At 37.0% G+C, this 23,524-nt stretch overlaps 1 protein-coding gene across 2 annotated transcripts in view; it reads right to left on the bottom strand.

Moving 5' to 3' along the window:
* CUL5 (cullin 5) overlaps positions 1 to 23,098 on the bottom strand; it is a 32,472-nt gene extending 9,374 nt beyond the window's left edge. The window contains exons 1-12 of one of the 2 annotated variants that reach the window (XM_018071126.2): positions 23,051 to 23,098; positions 16,678 to 16,787; positions 14,273 to 14,372; positions 12,736 to 12,912; positions 9,439 to 9,580; positions 8,310 to 8,455; positions 8,153 to 8,233; positions 6,869 to 6,962; positions 3,511 to 3,641; positions 2,660 to 2,767; positions 1,999 to 2,063; positions 196 to 328 (exon numbers count right to left, since the gene is read on the bottom strand). In XM_018071126.2, coding sequence (XP_017926615.1) covers positions 196 to 328; positions 1,999 to 2,063; positions 2,660 to 2,767; positions 3,511 to 3,641; positions 6,869 to 6,962; positions 8,153 to 8,233; positions 8,310 to 8,455; positions 9,439 to 9,580; positions 12,736 to 12,912; positions 14,273 to 14,372; positions 16,678 to 16,787; positions 23,051 to 23,074 — 1,311 coding nt within the window. In that variant the 5' untranslated portion in view covers positions 23,075 to 23,098. Of the gene's footprint in view, positions 1 to 195; positions 329 to 1,998; positions 2,064 to 2,659; positions 2,768 to 3,510; positions 3,642 to 6,868; positions 6,963 to 8,152; positions 8,234 to 8,309; positions 8,456 to 9,438; positions 9,581 to 12,735; positions 12,913 to 14,272; positions 14,373 to 16,677; positions 16,788 to 22,408; positions 22,517 to 23,050 lie in introns of those variants that run through there. The other variant, XM_018071127.2, reaches the window with a different exon arrangement.
* Between the last annotated feature and the right edge of the window lie 426 nt (positions 23,099 to 23,524).

Here is a 23,524-nt window from a genome sequence, read left to right as displayed (position 1 = left end):
TGAGACGCTGAATGATTTACAAGATTTAAACACACATACACACTTACACACACTTCATTAACATAATAAACTCTTTTCCCTACTATTACACCTTGCATAACTGTTTTTGAAGATCAAAGCCTTGACCCACATAAGGAAATGGAACAAACAAATTCATTATTCAGAATAATTGAGAAGTAGAAGGCAAAAACATACCACTTCCTTAAGCTTTGCTTCAATTTCTTCAGAGGTTAGTTTTTTGCTTAGTGGTGTTTTTCTTAGCAACATGTCACAGTAATTAGCAAGAAGCTCAGGGCATTTGGATTCAGGCTGTGTTTTCAATCCAACACTAGATAAAAGAAGAACAACACATCTTCAAACCATACAGAATCCTGCTATTCTGGAGAAGTCACAATTAACAAGACAGACCACTCTTTCCTGATGCCCTTGGCAAGGATCCTGGTGGTGAATTCATATCCTCGGTAAACTAATGAAAAATGAGGGATAACACCCTTTTCTTCTTGAAAGAATAAATACTACCAAACACTTCAGAGAGCTTCTACAGCTTGATCATTTTAACTGCTTATAATTTTAGAAGTCTCACAATGAAGGATGAAGTTGAAACTACAGTTTGAAACAAATAAATATTGCATGGCAAAAAGTATTCCAGTGAAGGATTTAAAAATGTTGCAGTGAAATGTTTCACTCATCTTGTCAGTGTGCTGTAATGAAATTTCAAGAACAGCCCCCTGCACCAAACTTCACAGACTGCAAAACTCAACACATCTATCACAAAGTAACAGGATAAAATTATTTCAAGACAGGTATAAAGGGTAGACTAACAGCTTGGAGATTAAAAGCAGACTAAAGTTAAACCAGAAGATGCTACAGTAGACAGACTGCGGTTCTTAAAAATTCATGCACGCACAAGGTCATATTCTGAACCTGTCTCCAGACTGGTGAGTAAAACCAAGTGCCAAGGACCAATCCCTATTCCTAGAGTCAGATGGCACCAACTTGATTGCTACTCTCAAGGGCCCCAAACAAGCTCAGGAATCCAGTGTTCTTGATCATTCTCTCAACCTCTCATCAATTAGTTCAGACAGACTAACACTTTCAGACAACTTGTCCTTTTTTTTTAATTAATGAACCAGCTTGCAGGCTAGTGTCTTCTGCCTTCCTAAAGACCAACTGAAGTACAAGCAGATCACTAGTCTTTCGGTTATTACAAGACAGAACCCTTATTTAATCCATGTGTTCCAAGGTATTTCTGAATAGGAGTCTTCAAGATATTGACAGCAGTGAAAAGTAGTAACTGGAAAGGGAAGCTGGCATCCTAGTTACATAAGCTTTGTTTCCATAGTATATCAGAGTACTAACTACATATAAGCAATCCCAACAACCTAATATATACAAAATCCTACTCAAGTGGCACATCACATGGTAAATGTTAACAATCAATTAACTGACTGCTACCTTCTCTTGGCTGAGTTAGCAGAGTGGTCACTGTAAGCATGGTCCTTCTTCTTGAGTCACGCAGGTCTGCCTAATCTACTGGAAGGTGTTTAAACTAACCTGGTTAATCCTGCACTGAAACAAAAATGTAACAGCCGGACAGGTCACACTCACAGCTGGCACAAGAGGAGGTGGAAAACAACTTGTGGATGGTTATACCTTAATCAGCCATAAAGATTACTGCCTCATTTTAACTCAGGACCTTTCCTGAAGCTGCAGCAGAGCTATACAGATTTTTGGAATTAAGAGCCCAGGAAGGTATTATTAACTTCAGCTAAGACTGACTCATTAGTATAAAAGAATAGATCCCCAATTATTCCAAACAAATTTGAGTTTAAACAGGCTGCTGCTATTCACTGATCCATGTGAAGAGGGTATTACTAGAGGTCAATTAGCAATCTGAAATTCCATAATGCAAAGAACACAAAGCCCTTTTAAACACAGTGTTACCTTTTGAAGAGATATTTTAAAAACCTTGATTCACATAGAGTTTATATGGCTTACCCCTTTTGCTTCAATGGCAATTCAAGTTTAAATATTGTAGCATCATTCACAACTGCTTTGTATGCCTGAAAAATAATTACAGATTATTCGTGCTTCACTCAATTTCTTTCTGATATGAATTGCAAAGATTTTCTCTCTCTTTATACTACTGTAACATGAAATTAATTTGATTTTTTTAATTAGCTCAAAGCTTGCAGATTTGATTTTCTATTTGAGAATTCCAATTCTATGACTCAATTTTCCATTAACGGATGTTTTACATTTTCCTCTTTTCCATTAGCATACTACTTTACTTTAAAAAACAACTTAGGAAGGGATTACATGGAGCAGGTTGCATGTCTGAAGTCATGAGACAAATATGCAGTAAATTCTAAACACGAATTATTGCTGAATCAGACATTAAGGTTCTCATCACAAAGATCATCTTCTAATATGCTCTACATTACAAAGCTGAACGCATGCCAATTTATGCAGGACTACAACAGAAATTAAAAGCTTATCAGCTGGTAGAAAGTTTCATCAGTGTTTTAGTCTGTATATTTATTAGAGTAAGAGCAGCATCTAGATTTAACAGTGACTGGGTACAAGGATTTCGAAGACATCCTAATATGAATTACAACAATTCTTATACTGAAAACAAAAGGTCAGCAGAAACACATACCTTATCTCTTGCAGTAAGAAATCTTGGATCATCTTGAAAAGCTTCTTTAACCAACTTACTAAACCGATTAAATAGCGTGAGCAATTGCTCTACGTATTTCTCAGAATCCTAAAGAGGCAAAAATCAAATAAAAGACCAAGGCTCCACAGAATTCAGTGTGAGCTTACATGTAATTCCCTAATCTGTAAAAATGTTGTATCCTCAAAAGCCCGCATACTATGACTGCATTTTATCTTTATTCTCTGTACTGAAGATCTCTACAGCATGTAAGCCTACACACAGACTTTCAGGATAGTATTTGAAAGTTATATATAGAAAAATATATATAACTTTCAAATAATGTGCAATAACTTTTAAAATAAAAAGAAGTTTTCAAGAAGAAATAAAAGACACATCCTAATAGCTGCAGACACTCAGGCCTCCCAGACCCTGATGATACAAAGCTGAAAAAGAAAGGTGGGGAATAAAACCTTATAATTCCCACACTGAAAAACCACTTGTAGATTGAAAGCAAATTTCAAATTTCATCACGAAGTTAGAATTTTGGAAAAATTGTTTAGGCCTTTTTAATTCAGAAGCTAACACAATCCTATCATATAAGCATCCCATGCACTTCATAACCTTTTCTTTACTGCAAATTCAATTCACTTTTTAAAGATACAACTGAAAATGTTAAGAATATAAAGGTATCCTGAAGACATTTAAAACTTCCAGTGGATCAAAATTTGAAGTTTAAAGATAAAATCTTCAAGAACTATTTCCATTCACAAGCTTGTCCCACAAATAGAGAATATTTAAATTCTGCAAAGTTGTTTTTTCAGTGTTCTTTTATTACAAACCAATACACTTACAGTAGTAATAGTTTCAGCAGCTGCTACCATGTCTGCCAGTCCAGCACTAACAATATGTTCTTCCAAATCCTTTAGCATAGGTTCTATGCCATTCGGAACTTTATCCATCAGTGAAAACATTAAATGCAACTCTGAAAGATACGAATACTGATGAAGCTAGCAGTCAAAATCCTGTATAAAATCCAAATATACTGCATTTCTGCTAGGAATGTATCAAGTGGAACACTAAATATGTAAAGCACAGATAATCCAATTCACTCCTTAAAAAGAAACGTGTTTTGAGTACTGTTCTAACTCTGGCTCCATAAGGAGATTCTTCTGAAGGCAAAGACAGATATTTATTGCAATAAATTACATTTATTGCAATGTAATACTCATGCATACAGTATCACAAGCTTGAATAAAATCCCCTAAAATCAGCAGCAATTTGAATTAAATCCAGATTCTGCCTGCCTCATAATCCCTGGCAAAAACGGGTCTCTCTCAGTTAGAAGCCTACAGGACTTTAGGCACAAAATTGTATGGATTCAAGACATTTTTTGTTTTTAAATTAAAGCCAGAGCTGTCTCTGTGTATCTTCCAATACTACCTACAATGTGTTTTGTTTAATTAAAAGCATGTAAAATTCTGAAGTAAGCAAAACTAAGGCAAACAGTGAACTCTTTTTCCCAAAGAGTTTATTTATTTTTTCTGAAAGTTACCAGTTCAAAAACTTCAAAAAATGATATGCTTTGTCTACTTTTTGTGAAGATATTTCAACATTGCTTAAAAAAAAAAAAAGGTACTGAAACATCAATAATCATCTTGACAAAGCTGTCCACAAAGAACACTGGGATTAAGGTCACCAGATTGTTGTAGAGAGACCACAGAGATTTGAACTCAGCGCAGCAAAGGATTCTGCTTAATGAAGTAGAACATATCAGTCATGGACTCTGATCCTTTTTTTGACAGAAATAAGTTATAGATTCACTTAGTTTTCCAATGTTGTGTCTACTGTGAAAGGGGAAAAGTCTCCTCAGCAATACTTCTGTCAGCCACAAACATCAAGATCTTGTCACCACTTCGAATGAAATATGTTACCAACTTCTGTATCTCAACAGCTGCTGCAGGAGCAAATAAAAAAGCAAAGCACATAGAAGGAAAAAAATCCTTTTAGAATGTAACAATGCAAATTAAAGAATGGGAATTAAAACCAACTTTCAATAAGAACTTGCAATGGTACTAGAAACAACTCACAATGGACTGAACGACAGGATTTCAGGAACCAGAAAAAGAAATTGAGTCAGAGGCATTCTCAGTGCAATTTAGATGTACTGTAAGTGATGGCAGCACTGTTTTACATAAAGTCCAAAAAGCTCACTCAACTTTTACTGGATCTTTTAAGCTGTACTTTTAGAAAGGGTAAGAGGGAGGAAGAGATGGCAGAAAAAAGAGAAATAAAGTATATATTAAAGGGTTCTACATCTGTTCCTGTAAACTAGTGGTGGCATGAATAATTCAAGAAAAAAATTGTCCTAAGAATCAGTGGCAAAGGAAGATTCCAGGTGTGTCCCTAAAACTGCAGGAACCCAAAAAATCTCAGATTCTTCAAAGACAGATTTGAAAGTAACAAAACCAAAAGGAGTCTTTCACTGGAATTTCTCTCACAATACATTATGACACTGAACAGTAAAGAAATCCATTGTAGTTGGTGAGGCACTTAGTCTGTTTTCATTCTTAATTTATAAAAGCCAAGTGTACTTTTTATTTCTGTTGTACTTCAAGAATACAACTTAGGCCTAGCCTCCCCACTACCATAAGCAAACAAAAGTACACTAAGTCAATTCTGAAGTCTGCAAGCTATGTCATATTTGACAGTTTTTAGTTGGGAAACATTATTCCTTCCTTCCTTCGTACAGCATGTAAATATTAAGTACTTCATATAAAAAGAGTGTCTTACAGTAGTGCCCAGCTCATAGCCAAAAAAACCCAGCAAAAGAGTCCTCTCTTTGTCACTGCTGTTTAATAACAAAAACATGACTAAATTCTTTGGGGCACATATCAGAAAAGTCACATGCATAAGCAAAGTACAGCAGAGGGCACTATCAGATGTATATATTACTATGTATAGCTCCAGTCTTTAATTACGTTTCAGTCATCTGCACCTGTGTCCTTCATTAAAACATTTCACATAGTTCTTATGTACCAAGTGGAAGTACTTTGCAACCAAGCACTATACACAGGGCAGACACAGCCCTGCGTGAATATTTCAACAGGTTTCTTTAGAAAGATGCTTTGGCTGCTATAGATGAGCCCTTCTGAATCTCTGCATTTACATAAGCGTCCTGTATTCTCCCAAAGGCTGTAACATATACTCGTAAGAAGTTTTGTGGCTTTCTACATTTAGCTCTGGACTACTGCCAGAAATCATGCTGCTAGATGAACAGATCAGTACGACATAGTTTTGAGGTCGAATTTTTTCTGAAATGTTAGCTTTAGAAGTATTTTCTACAGTATTCCAAGTCATAAAACAGTTTTCACATTTCTGTAGACATTAAAACTTCATAAGACAGTAAATATTCCCTGGCTGCAGGATACTCAGACTTCAAAGAAAAATTAACCTGTGAGTTCAGCTTTTATTTTTTTTCAATTTCCCTACTTGAATTATGACATTTTAATGACATATCTAGTTTGTTTTATCATACAGGACCAACACAAGACTTCTGAATCACACTAGCCTCTCAATTTCTGGCAGCAGAATTAAAAAAAAAAACTTCTGAAAACTTTAAAAAGGCATGCAGAGCTAACTTTCAATACTCACACTGACACTGGCTATAAAACCACATGAACAGCTTGCAGAGATTTGGTTCATTTGACCTATGGTCCAGCACCAATATCAGAAGAAGAAAAATTTCTCCCTGCCTTTCAGAAAAAGAGCTTTGTAAAGAGATGCTTCACTTTTTTTCCAGGTGTAAACAGGCAGAGGGGTAGAAATGAAGTGTTTGTATCTGAAGTATTCAAATAGAAGGTAAAGACATTCGTAGCATTTACCAGAGCTGGTCAACACGATGAAAGTAAATGTAGGAAAAAATAAAGAAAATAGAACACAAAATATTCTTTTTGTTTTTCAAGTAAGATGAGAGCTATCCACTCATTCAAATTAGGTTATTGTACATACAGATTTTAAAAGTGATAGAAAAAAATACGAGCCAATGACAGTAGTTTTTTGTGGGATAAAATTGATCATGAGCAGTAGTACTTTTCTATGAAAGACTGCCACCATCTATTAAAAACCGTAATTTGATATATCTACACACAAATCTATTTTTATGCAGTAGATGCTGGGTTCATCCTGCACTGTTCTTGAAGCTTCACTTACTTTCTGTTTCATTTCGTTTGATCATGCCTTGGCATTCAGCTAAAATAGTCTCTTTAAAAGATGTCACCAGGGCATTGACGCAGCACTCCATTAGCTGAAATACATTAAACACAGAATTAGCTCATGCAGCCATCTGAACGCCAAAGTCTGACGTGTCTCAAGTTTGCCATGACACAGGATCTAGCCTGTTCTCAACAACCAGCTCTATAAAACAACGAATTCATTGACTGATTCATGAAGAGTATGTGTAGTTTGAATACAATCTATACAGGAACCATACTTCCTCAAAATGCTTTGGTTCATAAATGTGGTAAAGTCTCCTCCAAACCATTAATAAGCTTAGTATTTCTGTCAACTCTTTCCTCTCAAGGGAGCCATCACTTTTGGAACACTAACTAGCCTACTTCATTTCCAAGTATACATCCAAGAGCTAAGAATAGTTCTCATTCCAGCATACCCTATTTGGACCAGGCTGGATGGCTTGAATAAGGCACTAGATCTAGAACAGAAACTGTATATACATGTCAGGACCATCTCTCTTTTGTCAGTCTCTTTATATGGGTTACAATTTATAGCTGTGCAGAATGAATGATTCACAGCTTAACAAAAGGCATAAAGCACATTTTGATCCACTGCAAAAAAAAAAATCAGATTTAAAAGGTATTTATTTAAAATAACCTGTTTCCTGAACTAATTTCAACACAGACAATCATGAACTATTCGTTACAGTTAAATCTTCCTCCAGAATCTGAGCTGTGTAAAATACTGCTCAAGAGGGAAGAAGGGGAAGGAAAAAAAGAAGAACGACCTTTATATTAAATGGTCATATTTCAGCCTAAGAGGAAATCTATTACAGTTTTAATGAAATTTCTATAGCTCCTTTTGTTTGCAATGAACAATAACTCTTTCAGGTATTCTAAATAAGCACTGAGAAACCCTTTGCCAAACAGATTGGTCAGCTTATTTTCAAACACAGGAAAAAAACCAACCATACTCGACTCAAAATAAAAGAACAAAAACCAATCTGAATAAAAACCTGCCCTTCAGTGTGAACTTTTGTTCTACATGTACTATTAAAACACCTGCAGAAATTGTAGATTACCACTAGAAAGTAATACATCTTGTTGCAAATTAATTACCATAAAACCCATGTAAATTAAAAACCATAAACCAAATTGTTTCAATTTAGTGCTACCAAATAATACTGTAACAGAAAAATAAAAACTGCAATATAATAATACTATATAAATATAAATATGTAATTTTTCTACATATTATACTCACTGCTTCTACAGAGTTACATTCACGTCTTGTTTCTAAATATCGTAGTGCTCTTTTCTCCTCTTCTTTTAGTTTAGCATCTGCCTGTGCAAAAGTATAACAGCAATCATTTTAAGCACTAACACTTTCAGAACAAAATTCCAACAGAATTTTTACTTACATATTTCATATAATTCTGTACACCATTTTGTTGTAAATAAGAAGGAGCCTGTGTTCTATAAAATCTCTCTGTTGAATCCAAATATGCCTTTTCAAAGTTATCCCGATATATCTGAAGTTTATCTTCAGGATTAGAACAAAGATTAACTGCAAAGAGAAAGTCCAAACTTACTCTCAAGTCTTGGAAACTTATGTGGCTAATATTAAGCAAATCTCAATGAGAGAGTGAGTCTTGTATCAAAAGGTTGCATTGAACAATTTGAAATATCTGATAAATGCACTCTGATCACAAAAGGACACCAAATTTGTTCAGTCTTTGCTCCAAAAAACAATCTAATTAACTATAGAGAACCAGAAAAAACTGCATACTTAGCTCCAGCACTTCAGACATTCAAACACAGTAATCATAAATACACATATAAATAGAAAATTTTAAGGAAGAAGAAAAAAAAAGATCAGTATAATGTCTAATAAAGTGAAAAGTTCTCCACCTGACTAAACAAAAAGCTTCTCTTAGACACTGTTATTACAATAACAATGTCTTCATTTTATTTTTTTCCTGTTTTAACAAGAATGGAGACAGTGAGCTTACTGGAGTGCTTTGCATTAGTTGGAAATAAATAGTCACTAATAGGATATGCTTTAAAAAAGTTTAGGATTGGACATCCATAAAGCCATCCGAGAGAAGCCAAAAGTTTCATACAGCAGGCTGCAAAACAGCAGACAATGGTGAAATGTCATAGAGGTTTCAGATATACAGATCTGTTCTGCAACAAAATGACTGAAAGTCTTAAATGCAGCCTGTTTAACATTTCTTCTTCAAACCGTCTGAAGAATCAGAAACAGCATGTAAAGGAGTACAGACAAAGTTATATCTGCAACCCTAAAACACTGAAAAATTTTCTCTTTGTAAACATGGATTTTGCAGTAACTGATACACAGGTAAACCACTTAGAAGCTAAAGATTATATGCAGAATTTAACTGATATCATGTATCAGCAAGAACAACAAAAAAATCAATACCAAATGCTGAGATAATAGTTTCAACCCTACCACAACTGCCACCTTTGTATGAAGAAAATTAATTTACTAAAATGAAGGGGCAACAAATTGGCCTGTGCAAGACATACCATATGATTCTCGAACTCCAATAACGAGCTGAGAGTCGAAAGCTTCTCCTAGTCTTTCCGCATGAACTAGCTTCATTGCACTGTCCTGAAGCCTATTTTTTATATTGGAAAATATGGATTCATTCCACGTATCTAGCATGAGCTGTGTATTAGGAAGGAAAAAAGAAATCCTGTCAGAAAGGTACACGCAGACCTACGTTTGTGCAAAAGACATGCAAGACATCAGAAACACAAATCGAGCAATTTTTAATGTAATTTCCAGGTTCATACAGCAGTTCAGCTACAGTAGAATTTCATCTTTCTCTGAACTTGTTATAGAAGGAATATTCAGCTTACCTTCTAAGCTTACTTTATATAACTGGACAGCTAGGGGAAATCAGTCTTTAATGCATATATTAATTCCATAATTCTGTATTATTTCTACAGTTCATGGTAATTAGTCAGGTAACTTTTCCAGCCATGCAATGTGTCAGAGTTGCAGTATCAGGGGGTACTTCTGAGCCAAATATCCAAATACAGTTCACTATTTGGCAGGCTTTTTCTTAATTTTCTTATGTAAAGAAAAAGACTGATGGTTTTAGATTGCATTTATCTAACAAGAAAGTTCAGTATGCAAGTGATGCATATGTAAATTATAAAAAACTCCAAATCTCATTTAAACAGTGCAAAGTCTTAAAATTAGTTATGCAGGCTCCTGTCAAAATCCTCATCACTCAATGGGTCCCTTTTTATTCCATTGTGTGATTTATTAATTTTTGGTGATTGCTACTGATGCTGCCGCAAATGCATTGCATTACACCTGACCACCATACTTGTGCCCACCTAAGCCCTATTAGCTCTTCAGTAGTAAATACTTGAAGCATTCTATGTGTTCGCTAAAAATCTTAATTTGCTTTGAACCTCAAGTCACTGGATCTGGCTCTATCTATATGTCACTGAATACCTAATGAAATTATGCCAAAGCTTTAAAGATAATGTAATTTTTTCTATGCAACTCAGGCCATTTCATTGCTTTAGAAAAAAGCTCAAACTTACACTATCTACAAACTTGACAGTAACTGCTAATAATGGAATTTAAGCACAATAATATTCAGTCTACACTGGTAGTGGAAAGCAGGTTGGAATCATAAAATTTATGAATTCAAAAACTTTACCTCATGACTGTGAATAACCTATGATTGCTAAAAAATAACCTATGATGACTTGACATCATTGTATGGTGAAGCTAGTAGTAAAGATTAGATGATCTTATTCCATTCCTGCTTTGTAAATTTTAGATTTTAACACAGCAAGCACCTAAGAAAAGTTGGATATCCTTTCAAGAGAGTTAAGTTTACCATAGTTTATTCTTAACTTCTCCATAACTGTCTCTCAATTTCCACTAAATTTGTTTCTACAACTGAAGTAATTCGTGTTGGAAGAAAACGTTTACAACGTTGCAACATTCTTAGAAGCAAAGCTTTATTGAATTATGCTTCCTCCATGACCTTTCTCATTACTTGAACTTTATTGATACAAACATTATGTTGCACTGTGCAATTAGAGAACTAGTTTACAAGAGCTGAAGTGAGTAAAAAATGGAGAAGAAAACAGTGAGATAATCTCAAGCAACCTGGCAGGCACATTAATGACTTTGTCATGGTCAAACTGCTTCTAGACATTATGGATAGGGAAGTTTTACACAGATATTTGAAGGAAAACACATGTATCATTTTGGGTGACTGTATGAAGAACTTCTCAAGCATGGGAAAAGTTTCCACAAAGCACTTTTTAGAAAACTACAGAGAATGATGCCAGAAACAGAAAGTGACCTTCAGCAGTGAATACAAAATAATGAGATAGGTTGGAGACTCTGGGTTTAACATCCCAGTGATGAGCTGGTCCTCGCTGGCCTACATATGAGAGACAACTCCATCAGCTTCAGTCTTGACCAAAATCTGAACTGTTAGAAACCAGTTCTTTCTCCCAGATTCTCCTCACTACTTTGTCCACTTGACATTATCTTTTCTTTAATTTCTTAGTTTTCCTGCCTTCTGCATAAAGCAGAGTTAAGAGTTCAAGTTTTCCAGATCTTGGTGAGCCTAATAAGATCACATGCTTTCTCCAGCAAACAATGAAAACTAAAAAGGTAATGTGAAATGGTGATTCCTCTCTTTGCTGCTGTTTTCTCTTCCTTTTCTTCAAGAGGTAAAGAGGACAAGATGTCAAAACAGAAGGGCAAATTAAAAAAACCTTGCCCAAAGTAAGGCATTCAAACTATTTTGGTCTTCCCATCCTGGATATAGGGGAACAGTTAAAATGATCTTCAATACCAAGCTAAAGATTGATAAAGAAATTTCATTTCCCTACAGATACTTTCTGCAATGAAAAGGAATAATGAAAGATGTTAAACTAAAGTACATAACACTTTACAACTGATATGTTTCATTTTCCTTATAATAAAAGACTAAAGCAATTTCCAGGACCACTATTCATGGGACTCAGAACACTGAGCACTCCATACTCAAAGCACTAGACTTTCTTATGTTTAATATGAACCAGTAAAAAGATCATATCTACAAGATTCTACATGTCTAATCTTTTCATTGATATGACTGACAGTTTGGAAAAAAAAGGGGAAATTGAGATATCAACAGCCATATTTAACTTAAGATGACAGAATTTAATCAGTCATTTATAAAATGTCCATTTATAAAGAGATATGTCCCAGTTACCATTTTGGCCTAGGGATATAAACCAGGAGCAGAAAAACTACTCAATGATGTATACAAATACACTTGCTACTCACAAATATACAAAAAGTAGATGAATTTACAACTACTTGTTGTAAATGGGCCTAGGATTTTTGGCCGAGGGATATAAACCAGGAGCAGAAAAACTACTCACTTCTGTATACAAATACACTTGCTACTCACAAATATACAAAAATTAGATGAATTTACAACTACTTGCCATTCCAGGATTCAAGTCATAATTAAAAAAAAACCAAACCCACACAAAGTAAACCAAACCCCTCAAAAAACCTCCACCAAAGTCCAGACAAACCCAAAGCCCAAACGAGAAGTGTTTTAATCACATGAAAAATACTGTTAATAGCCAAAGTTGAATTGGAGAAACAAAGTGAAACTATTATGGAGAGGAAAAAAAAAAGTTGCAGGGTTACTCTGACTCTCACGCCAAAGAAAAGCGATACATCATGTGACATGTGTGATGTGGTTTCATTTTCAGCTACAGAGTCCCTTCCCCTGTTTACTGTAGGCAAACAGTGCAACAAAGCTTTTAGTACTGATCACTTACCTTTCGGACAATACTGTCTTCTACATTAGACTTTTTGTTGCTGCCCTGCTTGCCCATTAAAGTAATCTCTAATTGACAAAATGGCTTGGGCAAAATATCACACTGCGTGAAGAACTTGCGCCACTCCACTATATATGCCTTCAGTAAAGCTGTATCATCTTGATGACTCAGCACTCTCTGGAGGGACGGGGGAGAAGAGGAGGTAATTTATAAACAAATTTATGCACAAAATATGGGCTGACTTTGCTTATACTGAAAATAACTCTCCATATAAAATTCAAATGTACAGATATATCAGAATAAGAAAGTCTGCATATTTAAGTGCCATTTAGCTCGCAGAAGTAGTTATTAACCCATGGCATATGGGTCATTTCTAAAGGGTAAAGAAAGATAGCAGCAAACAGGTAGTCAGCAAGTTCAAATTCTCCAAATTAACCTTTTCTTTTTTTCTCCTTCTAAGCCATCTACAAGTCAAAATATTAAAACTTTTGGCATGTACTGGCACAACCATATATAAAAACCTTCAACATAAGGACTATGTTATATTCTATGCAGTGAAAAGTTTTGATTCAAAGGCACCTACTAGCCTTTCATTAGACCCAGACAGCTAGTTAACATGTATATTTTAATAAAGTCTGGAAACTACAGCTACATTGTACAATGGCTATCAAAATGCCTAAAAACCTGCCTCTCAAATAAAAGCCAACACAGACCATATCAAAGGCCTCAGTTCAGCATAGCATTTATGCCTGCTGTAAGCAAGTAAGCTGTGGAACTTAAAAAGTCAACATTTATATGCCAGGTTACACAAATGCCTCTATAAGAAACTAATTTCCTTTAAGCAAAGCCTTAATGGTGTAAATCACTTCACTAAAGAAAGACTTTAATTTTTTTCCTTTACAGACATTTGTCATGATTTTTTAATATTTTAAAAAAATATTACAACAACCCCCTCTTTTAAATCCCTTATTACAGACAACATCTTTTGCTACATGTTTTACAAACAAAAGAATTTCCTTTGAATCTATTGACAAATTCAGTTGTCTTGAGGGAAGACTATAAAACTGGACAGTTAAGCTTGCTGAGTCGATAGCACAGATATTTGTGGTAGGCCATACATATGGCTTATTTTAAAGCCATCCATGAACATGTCAGCACAGCACTGAAGCTACATAAGCAATTTTTTTTTCTGAGGAATTTCTTATGGAAAATTCTGCCTTAAGAAGTTTTCAAGTGGAAGAAGATTCCATAAGTACTGTTAGATAAACAAAGATAATGCTTGTTATAGGTTTTTTTAATATAACACAAAAACCACTGCCCACTCCAGATTCAAGCACTGTGAGAAAACAATGAACCAAGGCAAATGCTCAAGGCCAAGTCTTCTTTTTGTCAATAGAAGTTTGCAGGGTAATTGTGATCTCCAGAAAATCACAAAATTTCAAACAAAAAACCAATGCATTTAAATCCAATGAAAGTCAGAATTATATGGTTATTTTCTAACAATATGAATAGAAGTTATGGAACCTTAGGAACTTACTGCTTGTGCCTGTTTAATAAAATCAAGGATGTCTTCCTTCAGAGCCTGGTGGATTTTTGCTGGACCTTTATCATCCCATAAGCAAACTGCATGTACATCTCTAGAAAACAATTTATCCACCTTTTAGTAATAGCTACTCAAATTTTAATGTAGTAATGTATGAGGCTTAAACAGTCGTAATTTCAGTATGTCTAAGAAATTAATACACTTGTTATCTGTCTTTGTCAAACAACACACAGTTAGATCCCAGTGACACATGCAAGAAAACGTGTGGGGAAGAGACTGAGGCTTTTGAGAAAAGTCCTGGAAGCAAGTAACTTCAACCTATCGAGGAGAAAGGCTGTGGTCAAGAAGGAGATATACGAGACAATTCTATTTTCAGTACCTATTCAATAATCCTTACTGAATTAAGGACAATTTTTAAACCTTTTCCTTGACAAAGATAGAAATCACCTGCCAGTAGCAGTATTACTACTCAGCCCATGCTATTCTAAAATACTCTCATTAACATGCAGCCTTCACTGACAGTTTCACAATCCAAACACTGAAACATCCTTGTGCTACAAAGGAAACAGACCTTCTTCATGAGAAACTTGAACTCTGAGGGATCAGGTAATTTAAAAGATGATTTAACTAGTTTAATAAGATCACTTAAACATTTCATGGCAGTGGTAGCATTTTAAAGTGGAACCTTACTACAGAAAAGCTACCAAACAGAATCGCAAAGCCAAATTCTATTACTGGGTTCTAATCAACACTCAAGTATGATTTTTCCTACCTGACAGCCCAGCAAGTGGAACTTAATTCCTACCCATTCCATAATGAGGACTAAATAAAGCAAGTTACACTCCTACCCATACATCATATACAACATGGCCTAGGAAGCCTTTTTTTGATTCATTACCATCCTCTGGTTCTTCTGCCTTTCATTAATAAGGCCACATCTTTGCAGAAAAGCAACCATATAATCTAAAGTTATTACTTTGTTCCTATTAAATGAATACACTTATTTCAACAGAAAAGCAGCTTTTTTAGTTTAACTGAAAAGACAAAACTTGCAAGGTAAAAAGTTCCTTTGACACAGATCAAAGGTGCAGGCCTAGGATTTATAGAGCTCTACCTAACAGGTGAGACTTCCACAATGCTCATGTGCAGAAAACGTGTTACTGCATTTAGAATGCCGCTGTTTCCTCAGAGCAGTGAAAAAAGCAATACTGGATAATTATACTCAAAGGGCAAGTAGAAGACACCTACAGATTTTGAATTTTTATTAATAAGCTTAACAAAGCACTGTCCAAAAATATGAACCTAGGACAGTGGGTTCCTTTCCCTCAAAAGCCTTATTTTAGCCATAAAGGTAATTAAGTTCTATTCAATAATTCAGCTACAAGAAAAATAATAAACAGAAAGTTTCAATCTCAATGCAGAATTATTGAACTAGTTATTAATCATTAAAGCAATGACTCAGAACTGAATTTTTACCTTAACTATACCATGTTTCTGGTAACTACTATAATAGACACATCCTAAGAGATTAACAACCATTACATGATAAATTACTGTTCCTTTTGGTTGGCAGAAAAGCATGACAGATGCAGTAAGATGGGTGTAAAAAGAGCCACTACACCATCCTCATCAAAAAGAGGATACAGACACAGACTGCAACAAGACTGCATTTAAATAAAAACTACTTTTGTGACAATTTTAAAAGCAGGAGAGTCTACAGGTTTAAACTACAACTGTATTTAAGGGAAAATAACTCCATTGAGACAAAGATTATTTTAGATATACTTCCAATATATCTTTTGTAAATCACTTCCATATTACGTTGGCAAAAATCATCACCTAACAGGAAGCCACTTCTGGCTTTTTGAAAGGAAGAAAATGGCAGGGTTTTCAGAAAGAACATTAATGCAAACATTGTCTGAAAAGTATTATTATATCATTCTTAGGGTACAAAACTATTCAAATAATACCAGTTAAACTGCACCATCCAGCTACTTCAGTAGCATTCTTCAGTTATTTTAGAAGAAAGCCATTCAAATTAGAATAATGTAACATTCAGCAAACTGCCTTTAATGAACTTACTGACAAAGCAGTAAACATTTTCTCTCTAATTCTAAGAATAAGTTTGTGGGCAGGTACAAAACTTACTTACTGTGGTCAGCTGAAGTCAAAATGATCTGTTGTTCTTTCACCATCCTATTTGCAAAGACCTGAATCTCAGCAAAACTCTACTTTTGAGCATTTACAGCAATGTAGGCAGATTTATCACTTAATAAAACTCAAACAGTACTTTTGTTCTGTTTTTCCACACAGTCTATGTCACATGCGACTTCTGTATCAGGAGTAGTACATGTATTCCCATTATGTAGAAGGATGTAAGATATTAAAAAATTACTTACGAAAACAGATCAAACCACTGCTGTTTTGTGACAGACTCCTGACGAAGAAGTTTCAGAACGATAGGGCGCATGAAATCCCATTTGTCTTCAAACTGAAGTGAACCTTTATTCTAAAAGGAACAAAAAAAATATTGTTAATAAACCAGCTTCTTATTTAAAGTTATCTTGAAGGATTGCAGTTTCTACAGTTAACAAAAAAATATTTTCTTCTCAGAGGTGTCCCTCCTAAGCTAGCGTTTGAGCTACACCACCACAGCTGAACAACACTTTTCACAGTATTACTTTAAAAAGTGAGAGCTATTATTTGTTTCAAAGAGAAACAGACTGCCAACTTCTTCATTTATTCACTGCATTAGCTACAAGAAACAAGTTCTAGCAAGTGTTCTTCAGATGTAAATGGAGTTATACACAGACAACATGAATGATACTTGGGTCAGCTTCTCTGTCGCAGCAAAGACAGATGCAATAAAAGTCACAAGGCACAGTTGCAAACCCATCTTGAATAAATTACCCTGATCAAAATGGCAGCCAGGAATCAGGAACTGTACCTGTGGATGCTGCCATGTACCCTTTTTCTCTCACCGTGTATTTGGCATCAGCAGCAAAGAGGGAGGAAGGAAACAGAGTAACATAGGAGCTACTGTATGACAGACTCCCTTCCTGCGGGTTAACTGGCCATAGGCATTCTGAGGGCCAAGAGTACAGCTGGTGCAGATAAAAATTATTTACACCACGCTGAAAAGTCTAGTCCAAGGTGGATTTTTCAAACTTACAATAAAATCTAAGAGGTAAGCTAAAGAAATGAAGTGCTTCCATATAATTCTGATTATTCTGAAAAATCTCACCATAGTATACAGACTATCTTCTATTATAAAAAAAACACACCAAAACCACAACAACTTTGCAAGAAAAACAGCAGTTCTACTGCATATGTTGTTATCCTGTTTGCTTACGGCTCCACATTTTAAAAAGAAAAACCTGCAATTAAAAAGCTATGTTGATTGGGAGTTCTGTGGCAGAAAGACTATAGATTATCTGAAGTGTTGTGTTCCAATGCACTGTTTACTTTTGAACAGATCATTGTCTTGGTCAGCGATACTACACTTGACACAATTCACTTCAAATACAGCAAATAATACAGTCTGACTACTTGAAATTCTGACAAGTGCACTGTTCTGTCACTAACATCTCTTCTGATAAACAAGCACAAGCAGCACACCACGTTCCCTCAACCATCGCCTTTTGATTAATTTCTACATGGAAATTTACAATTAAAACTGTTATTTTGTATTCAGAATAAGCACAGTTTGGTAACTGTATCCCCTGGTGCTCTTAAGTGCAAAGATACATCTTGAAGCTATAAAGATGCAACAGGCACCACAGTAACTATTTTTAAAGTAACAGCACCTGGAGGCCTCACAACATTATCAAACTACTGTGGTAGGTACTGAATATGGCTTTCACAGAAGCAGCCCCTGTTGATAAAGTCTGTAAATCTTTCAACATAAAAAAAATAGAAAAATAAACTGCTTTCAAATTCAGAGGGATAGTTTTGCCTATTCTTTCCCACTACAAGAAAAAAAGGTCATTTGAATACATCATCTTTGAAAATCATCAACTACATGCTTCCCCCACACAGAGCTAGCTTTACAATTATTCCCTTAACTTTGATGTGCTGCTCTAATCTTTCCCAGTCCTGTGAAAATTATTAGGTTTTACTTGCAGATACTTCTGTTCCAAGTCCCTCTTTGCAGGATAATGAACTTGAAAGGCCAGCTACTGAACAGTTAGAAGTTACAGAAAGGGCATTATAAAGTACGTAAAAACAACGTCCTCATAAGTTTTCCTTTGGCGTAAAACTTCAGAGTAGATCCCGTAAGTTTTTTCCAGAAAAAGTAAAAAAAAAAATCTGTTCTGCAATTCTTGAGAAGTGTAATTCAACCCTTCACTGAAAACAGCTGAAGATAAAACCTGAATGCTCCATCTTTGTGAATAAGATTAATTTCATTGTAAAACATGGGGGGAGGGAGATTGCAAACACAACTGTTTATATGATTTAAACTGTGAATACCTACTTCATTCTAAGAAACACACATAAAACTCAACTTCAGTTGTAAAAGTTGTGTATCCACTTGAAATAAACATCTGCTTACTTAAAAGGAATTCCTGAAACAAAGCTTGTCCTGAAATGTCAGAGAAGTTTAGAACTTTGTTTCCTATACATAGGAGTATATTTTTTCCACATTTCCTCCTTTATTCCTTAACTAAACAGAAGAGGAAACAAAATCAATGGATGAAAAATCCCAACGAAACTACTCTAAGTTCAACAAACAATTCAACATTATCTAGGTAGATTCATGCTTCCATGACCTTATACTTTTGTACTGAAATTACAAGAAGGGAAGGGAGCATTAAATACCACCTACGGTGTGTCCTTCACATTCATTAATTCTACCCTTACGAGAAAACACAAATTTTACAGTAGAAGAGAAGGTCAAACAGTGGTAATTCTTAGTTGATACCAAAGTCACACATGCAATTTCTGAGCAGTATTTCCCGGGCAGTTTTTCCTTCTTAGTTTGCCTCAAATCACAGTTCCCATAGAAAGGTAAGCAGGATGGTAAGGTATAATACCTTGGACGAGATAAAATTACTCCAGTTATCAAATCTTCTCTGAAAACATGGGCTACAACTGAGAGCCAGACCCTGGCTAAGTAGCCATTCTAGAGTTTAAAATTTAAAGCTTTGAAAAAAAACTCCACTTATAAAATAATTTGTCTCAAAAGTCATTTCAATTAATTTGTTCATACAGATTTAAAGTTCCATTTTAACACTAAATTTTACTTGAAGAACATACTACTTTACACCCTATATTGAAATACGTCCTCCAACTTTACACTTCAAACGTACTTTTCCCTGTTCTTTACTTTTATGGATAAGCACTTAGACATAATAGACATAACAAGGCAAAGCAATACCCCAGGACCTCCATGTTACCGTCCCTCTTACCCTCGAAATGTCTATTTGGATGTTCAGCTCTCTTTGCTGTGTACTCTCTATATTTCAGGACACATAGAAATTCAGCCCTCATCTCTACCAGATGCTCTGGACAGTACTGTAAAAAAAGCAACACCCTCTAGGTCTTACTGTACATCTTATCTACATATGAGTAACATCATTGCCTTTACTACTACTTCATTGTTTTCAGACATTAGGTATATTAAAGCTAGTTCACAGAGGGATGAAATGGGAAATATGACATCACAGATTGGAATAAACACTGTCTGATTAATCTCTGCTACCAGCAGCTCTAAAAATCAGTGTAATGATTGTAACAAGTTCCTATTCAAAGCAGGAAAGTAGCCACAGGGAAAGCTTTTCTATGTAACTAACTAGCGTGCAACATTCCCATGCTTCTTAAGGATATCCTAAATGGAAATAGCCAGGAAGAAACAGAAAAACTTAAAATACAGAGCTGGAAACATGTACTTCAAGTTGAAGAATTCAAATATTTCAGATGTGTTTCTAGTTGTCATTGACAGCTGAAACTGATGCAAAGGTAAATAACGTTTCTCATTTGTTTAAGTCCATGGAAAATTTGTTGCTTCCTTTGCTGCTTGTCTCCTAACATCAGGCTCATGCTGCAGTTCATCTTGCAAGGACAGACTCCTGCATTTGCTGGCAGATCTGCCAGCATGGATACAGCTACAGGTTTTCTTTATGCTGCAATAAGTGGGGATACTTTCTGTTCCAGAAACGGCAGAAAAACTCAAATGTCTTCATGTCACATGGGTGAATTGGTTTAGACTTTGTCATTGCAAAGGGAACAAACTACAAGTCTGGCACACGCCCTGAAATGAAGTATCCCACTTTGAAAGTGTCACAGTCACACATATGTTTAGACAAAAACCTCTAGGGGACTCTCCTAGAAATGGCTCAGCCATCTACTGAAAGCAAGCCACCTCCTCAACGAGGGAGAGCAGCTTTGCTACAGGTAGGGCAGGCACCCCTGACCATGTAATGGCTCTTACTAAGTACTTCAATATTTCCAGGATTTAGCATGTGATTGGTCATTCTAATTTTGCATTTAAAGAAGGCTCTCACAAAAGAAAAGAAATAACAATTAGGAAAACTATGCACTAGTGGAGTTTAAATGATGCCCTTTAAAATTATGACAGCCAGTCAGATTTGGATTCAGCTAGTATTTGTTACTAAGAATAAGAAAAGAATATTTCACTTCATTTTCTCAACTACGCAGAAAGCTGAATGAGGATGGAGTAAAAGAAGAGAAAATGCTTAGTTCCTGTTCATGCTGGCAAAACCAAGACCTGTCTATACCCAATTTATGCAGGCTTATTTGGAAAAGCTATGGAAAAACTGCACAGATTTTAATATCTCTCCTTTCTTACCCTGGGGTTTACTGTGCCCAGATATCGCTTTTTTCCCATTAAACATGAAAGCAGAAGTAGAGAAAGAAGTTGCACACCCTCAGATGGCACAAGGCACTGCCAATCAACACCAACCTGGAATCAACAGTTTGCTTCTCAGAGAGTACTCTCGTGAGTGGGATTTGGGAACAAAAGACCTTACCTAGTTCCAGTTCTTGCACTGGTTTATTTTGCCATGATAAACAAAGCCAAATCACCGTATAATTTTTCCTTCTGTAATGCAGGAATCGTACTTAATATTGTCATTAGAAAACTCACTAATTAGTAAGTTATTGTGCTTAATAACACTTTGAGTGACAAAAAAGGCCTGGTTTAGAATAGGTATCTCTGCAGCATTTTTCTTAAAACACACTGCGTATATATATCTTGTCAACATAAAATACTGGTGATACAAAGGCCAGTTGCAAAAACATGAATAGTCAACATAAAGACTTCACTTTGGCAAGAGTCATCTCGCAGAATCAAGGCCTTTGACTCTATTTTCACTTACTACTCTTTCAAAATAGCTGAAGTGGAATGCTGACAAAACTCATAAGCCTATGCTTCTTCTCTCTACTATGGGCTATATGACCACATCTCATCAAAGCACACATCAGTCTTTCCAGAAAACCTCAGATGTACAGCAAAGAGATGGTCTAAAATATTAACAAGCCTTGCTCTAAACACATGCTTTTCCAATAAAAGGGTACTTCTTCTTATAGGACATTATTTTTTTCACCACTGTTCTTGGACTTCTCAATTTTAAATTTTAAAGTATTTTTAAATATTATCTGCTTAGATATGTAACCCCTTTTAGGCATAAAAATATACAGAAATTAATCAAAATTAATTTCAATTACATTTCAACTTCAAGGAAGACTTTTTAAAAATATATCTTTTTAATACTGAAACATTTTTTTGGATACCAGGAAGAAACAAGGTGATCAATTATTTCTCATTTCTTCACACTCAGTGTCTCAGAATAATAGATACAACCAGCAGATTCAGGCCAAATCTATACATCCAAACGAGGTCAGATTGCTCAAATGCAAGCAGCACTTCTTCGGGACCATCTTTAAAAATAATATATAGTGCAGAACACATGATTATGCCTATATTTATACGTGTTTTCAGCTGCTAACTGCTCGAGTTCAGCAGATAGTCTTCCCAAGGCCTTTCACACCAGTGGAGTTAACTGGTGCTGTAGAAACACTGGAGGCACTACTAATAGTTGTTTCAAGTAGGCCTGTCTTCCCTGTGCTGGCATGGCCTCAAAGGCCATGCAGTCTTCTGCTCATACATACCGCAAATATCAGGACAGGCAGTCCTGAGCTCAAACACTCGACTGTCCTACCGAAATCTTCCTGCAGCAGCTTGGGGTGACTGACATCTGCCATCGAACGCCGGGAAAGTGCCTGAAAACATCTGACTACAAAAGCAAAGCTACTTAACGTAAGCGAAAGGCCTCCGAGAGTTTTCCTTTGCAGGAAAACTGCTGTTAACAAAAAAGCTGGAACACGGTGGCCACCCCAATAACGACACCTGCCCACAGCGAAGGCGTTTTCCAACTCTTTTGTTCAACTTAAACATTTTCCATACACCCGAGTCTTCTTAAATAAACAAAGGGAAGACGCCGTGCCCTGTCTAACTGCACGACGCAACGCTGTTTCCCAACGAGGCGTGTTTGGTAAGGGAAGCCGGGGAGGAGCAGCGTCTGCAGCAGCCGCAGGCCGCCGCGGGCCGGCCGGCCGAGGCGCAGCCCCAAGGCGCTCACCTGCGGGAGGGCCCAGGCAGCGGCAACTCGGGCAGCGCTCAGCGACTCGACCCGGCTCTGCCCTGCCCCGTCCCCGCCGCCCGCCCGCCGGCCGCCCCGCCACCCGCAGGGCCCCCGGCCCTCCGCCGCGCTCCCGCCCTCCCGCAGCCCGGCCCGGGTCCCCGCTCCTCACCTTTAAGAGATTAGACGTCGCCATGATCCCCCCGCGAGGCGCTTCCCGGCCGGCCGGCTGCGCGCTCCTCTGCCGACCTCGGCTCGGCGCCCCCGCCGCTCCGCTTTACATGGCCCCGGCGCAACCTCCCGCCCGGCCTGACCCGCGGCGCCGCGCAGCAGCGCGGCGGCCTCAGCGTGGGGCTTCTCTGCCCCCGCGCTGAGGCTCCGGGGGATGACTCGGCAAGCGGCTGGGGACCGCCGGCGCTCCTCACCAGCCGCCCCTCAGAGCCTCATGCGGCTCCGCCCGGCGCGCTCGGGCTGCCCGCGGTCCATGGAAGGCCGGCCCACATGCATGCCGGCGCCGGGACGGCCCCGCCGCCCACCACGGGCTGCGGGCCCGCCTGCAGCGCCCACCTGCCGCCCGCCGCCCGCACGGCCCCGCGGAGCGCGCTCGGACGGGAGCCCCGGCGCGGCGGAGCGCCCTGGGTCGTAC

This window comes from Manacus vitellinus, unplaced genomic scaffold, assembly GCF_001715985.3.
Source record: "Manacus vitellinus isolate BGI_N305 unplaced genomic scaffold, ASM171598v3 scaffold_2_pilon, whole genome shotgun sequence".
Taxonomy (NCBI): domain Eukaryota; kingdom Metazoa; phylum Chordata; class Aves; order Passeriformes; family Pipridae; genus Manacus; species Manacus vitellinus.
This window is presented reverse-complemented; position numbering and strand designations above follow the sequence as displayed.